Here is a 4,487-nt window from a genome sequence, read left to right as displayed (position 1 = left end):
ATCTTGGCAACATCGCGATGTCGACACAATACGTCGTCTGGAGTGTTGTCATTGTTGACGAGGAGGAGCGCGTGTGATAAGCATCGGCGCAATTGAAAGGGGTTAGCGCTTATGTAACCGATGAAACCAGAGAGACTGAAGTCATGACAGTCTTGAGAATAATGACACAACACAACACAAGCCAGTGCTTCATATTATCGCACGCCAATATCGCTTCTCCGTGTCAAAGTTGACATTACCTCTTCACCCCCATCTTCAGGGGTTGAAGTGACATGAGTGCGTGTGTGTGTGTACGTGTAGGTCTCCGTGTGTGCGCGTGTAGGTCTGTGTGTGTGTGTTGGCGTGTCGGTCTCTATGGGCACGTGTGTGTATGTATGTGTGTGTGTGTGTATGTGTGCGTGGTCAAGGTCTCCATATGTGTGTGTGTGTGTTTGTGTGGAGGTGTATGTGTTAATGTGTGTGTATGTGCACGCCTGTTTTTGTGAGCACAATGATCTCTCATGTCACCGGTGCTCCGTGGTGAGGCGAGAGAGCCGTCTCCGCTCAGAGACAAGGTTACATATGGAGGAACCAGGAGACAAAGAGGGATGGCTGCAGAGACAGGAGAGACAGTGAGTCGGTGAAAGGATTACACTCGTATGTTTGCCTACCAGAGGTGCTTTTTTCTTCGCGTCGCCATGGCAACAGGAGTTCACTCTGTGTGTGTGTGTGTGCGCATATGTGTGTGCATATGTGTGTGTGTAGGTGTGAGTGCACAAGTTTGTTGTGGTGTGTGCACACGTGTGTGTTGTGGGATGTGTGTGTGTGTGTGTGTGTGTGTGTGTGTGTGTGTGTGTGTTTGTACACACATATGCATTAGTGTAATGGTCTGGGTTTGTGTGCATGTGTGTCTCTGTGTATGCGAGGTGCATGCACACGTGTTTTGCACACGCCCTTGTGTGTCTGCGTACGTACGTGTGTGCATGTTTGCGTGTGCGCGTATGCACGTGCGTGTGTCTGACAGGGGGTGTAATTCTGCCTGTCATCGATGTAGCCCAGAGCTGCCTCCCTGGCCGCTTGTTGCCATGTGAGCAGACAGACTGGGCATTTCATGTTGATATTACCACACGATCACACGAGTGGAAACAGGTTTAGGACGTGCTTATGCTCGGTATTGTGGCGATATGTTTATCAATGATAAAGACACACGTGGTTACCATGCAGACACACGCGACGCACACACGCACGCATGTCTATGGTGCGGAAGAGTTGTAACGGGATATTAATACGCGCCAGTACTTCAAAAGTGTCTTAACCACTTCAGATAAGGGCCCTTTTCACCGTCACTTATTCAGTGAGTAAGTGAGTAAGTTAGTAAATAAGTAGGTGAAATGTGTTTATGTGGGGCGCCCCGGCGGCTCACCGGGTGGAGCATGTACCACATGGGAGTCATTTGCTGCATGTCCTCCCCTCCTTCCTCTCTATCTCACTCTATAATAAAGCAAAAAAAAATGAAAATGTATTTACGTTGAAGCTGTCACAGAGCGGTGATCCTAGTTTCTGTATACAGAAAATACAGAAACTAGGAGCTTGCAAAACGCAGTAACGCAGTAATGTGGCCATGTGCCGAACCGCAGCGGTGGAACTGGCCCTCAGTTCAAAGATTCCCCTGCATTCGGCTTCGGACACCCTACTTGTGATAATGTGAACACTTATGCCAGTGACTGTGAGAACAGGATTGTAGGTACATAGCGTTTTATTGGCATGTGGACGTGCCCCGACCACCTCTCTTTTCAACGCACTTGAGGTTGTGGCGTGACACCGTCCCCCCATTTGGTGAAAATATCCTCGCCTCGTCCTCGTCTTGTGAAGGTGACGCTCTGTCGCTCTCTGCCGATCAGTCCGGCCTCCACCTGAAATGGTAAAACCATAGGGCCGATCAGTGCTCGGAGCTCCAGTTAACAAAACCCCAGGAAAGTGCAGCGATCAACGGAGCGACCAGAACCGTCTTAGATTAAATAGACTGAATAACGACGTTGACAGATGAGCCTTCGCTGCCCAGCCAAGGCCAGACGGATATTCACTGCCATGTTCGGATATCGAACGTCCTGTGCTGATGTCAATGTCTTGCGTGCGTTGCATCAACTCTTTTCTCCTCGCCTCTCGCTCACATCCTATCGTTCAGGTCCTGGCCGGGTTCTGAGATGACAGAGGTGGAGCCGGTGCTGGACTTTGCCACCTCGGGGCGATCGGGCCGGCGGAACGCCCTGCCTGACATCCTGGGGTCTCCGGCGGGCGTGGGCCCCACGGACCTCCCCCTGAAGCTGGCCGAGCTCTCCCTGAAAGGTAGGCGTCGGGGCTGGGTGGAGGCTCAGACTCCAGCCAGGCATTAGTGGTGTCCAATGATGCCTGGGATGGTGTGTCATCACATTACTTTAAAAGGAGGATCATGCATTTGATCTGCATCTACACATTTACAGTGGCAATACTTGTTATTCCATATATTCTATATTCTATAGAATATATATTGTTAGCTAGCTAACAATTGTTATTCTATCTAATATTGAACGATTGTGTAAATAAACTGCAGCTCAAATTACAACAATAACAGTTCCTGTACTGAAATAAGATAAGGAGCAATACTGTATTAAGTAAGATAGACTTTGTTATTCCCTAAAGGGAAATTCAGATGAACAAACCTTTCTGAACACCAAAGTATAGTCCTCTTTTACTAGTTTCCTTTATAATCAACATAAACAACCGGGATGACGGATGTGATTGTGGTTGCAATTAGCATTGTGATCATTCGAGGGTTTGTAATCTGTGAACATTGTGAAAAGAACAGTGGAAGGAATTAGCCATTTTGCCCTTACAGTTTGTGTCTGTGTGTATTTGTGTGTGTGTGTGTGTGTGTGTGGCCGTGCGTGTGTCCGTGTATGTGTTGTGTGCAGATGGGCCGGGGGCCGCCCAGTCACCCACGGGGGAGGTTCCCCAGGCGTCGGTGGAGGGCTCGTCGGAGGGAGGCGACGGGTCGTAGGGACCACCGTGTATGACTCCCACCCACCCCCCACCCCCACCCCCCCCCACCCCCCTCCAACCCACCCTCTCCACACACCTTGGATGGGAAGGGGGGGGGGGGGGGTGCGGGGGGACCTGAAGAGTTCACAAGATGGGGAGAGAGAGAGCGAGAGAGCGTGATCGAGAGAGGAAGAGAAGCAGTGGTCCGTGTTGTGTTAGCGCTGAGTGGCATTGGCAGACGAACCCTTGTCCAGAGGACGCCGAGGACGCCCTGAGCTCAGTGATTCCTTCACGCTCGCCAGCCGCCATCTGACGCACAAACAAACAGTGACAACGAAAAAGAACCCTTTTTCACCCAGTGACTGTTATGCACCCACACACATACACACACACACACACACACACACACATGTGTATCGGTGTGGTCCGTGAGTCTCTGCCCACTCTCTCCCCCCCTGCGTTGAGTCGTTACGGTGTCTGCACTGCTGTTTTCGTAGGAGGTTGTACGCGGCGGAGCAGGAGGGTTTGGATGGACTGTGACGGTGGAAATGTACAGAGAGACGACTGACGGTTTTCCCGCCTCACCGACCCCCACGCGGTCGGCGAAGGGGGGGGGGGGGGGGGGGGGGCGGTCCTCCTTTAGGGTTCGGTTGAGGTCTGATGATGCATAGAACAGTACGTTGTTAGTCGTGGAGCATACATGTGTGAGGGGGTGGCGTTTGCGTGCATCTCGGTGGGAGGAAGACTCCACCCACGAATCAGTAATAGGCTGAATGCTGTTTCTTTTATTGAGGGTCAAGTTGGGACCCCTTCAGAACTGGACGACTGTTTGGATGGGCAAATCATGACAAAACCACCATGAATTGTGACTGTTTATTTTCCTGAAGGGGCTTGGGTCTGTGTGTGTCTGGGGGGGGGGGGGTTGCTACACCGTTCAAGCCTCGCAAGACAATTATATTAGAGATTAATATTTTGTGACTTTCCTGAAAAGATACGGCTTTTCACTGCCAGTCTTCATACACACACACACACACACGTGCACATACACAAGCAAGATGGTTTATTCAACGCCGGACCAAGGCGGCCTTGAAGAGGCTATACTTTAATTTCCTTTATCCAAAAATGTGCCTATAGTGGCAGTGTTTTCAGCCCCGGAGGTTGTGTGTTGATTCGTCCTTCTCTGACGCACCGTTAAACAATAAGAGGCTGTGCTGATATATTGTTTGCCATTACCATTCAGTCGTATTAAAACCGATTGAATAAAACTTCCTCCCATGCGACACAATAACCACAAGCGTGTTCATCCACTGTTGGATAAACTCCGGCGTCGCATATGAACTCTCAACACTCAAAGAAAGAAATAATGAATCAATAAGCGAACCGACCAGGCGCCAGGCCACCCGTGCGTGCCTGGTGTCGGCAGCATATGCCCGCCAAACGGGAAGCGAAGGAACGCGATCCCGGTGACGTTCGCCAACATGTGTTTCATG

The 4,487-nt window shown here is 50.6% G+C and overlaps 1 protein-coding gene across 1 annotated transcript in view; it reads left to right on the top strand.

The window, feature by feature from the left end:
- Positions 1–3,124, top strand: part of LOC311364879 (cAMP-dependent protein kinase inhibitor beta-like) — an 11,273-nt gene extending 8,149 nt beyond the window's left edge. Inside the window, exons 2-3 of the mRNA XM_084484370.1 lie at positions 2,165–2,325; positions 2,931–3,124. Of these exons, the coding sequence (XP_084340496.1) occupies positions 2,184–2,325; positions 2,931–3,016 (228 nt within the window). The 5' untranslated portion in view covers positions 2,165–2,183 and the 3' untranslated portion in view covers positions 3,017–3,124. The remainder of the gene's footprint in view (positions 1–2,164; positions 2,326–2,930) is intronic.
- Positions 3,125–4,487: the final 1,363 nt, after the last annotated feature.

This window comes from Micromesistius poutassou (assembly GCF_964030765.1).
Source record: "Micromesistius poutassou genome assembly, chromosome: 20".
Taxonomy (NCBI): Eukaryota; Metazoa; Chordata; class Actinopteri; order Gadiformes; family Gadidae; genus Micromesistius; species Micromesistius poutassou.
The sequence above is the reverse complement of the archived record's forward strand: the minus strand, read 5'-3'. Positions and strand labels throughout refer to the sequence as shown.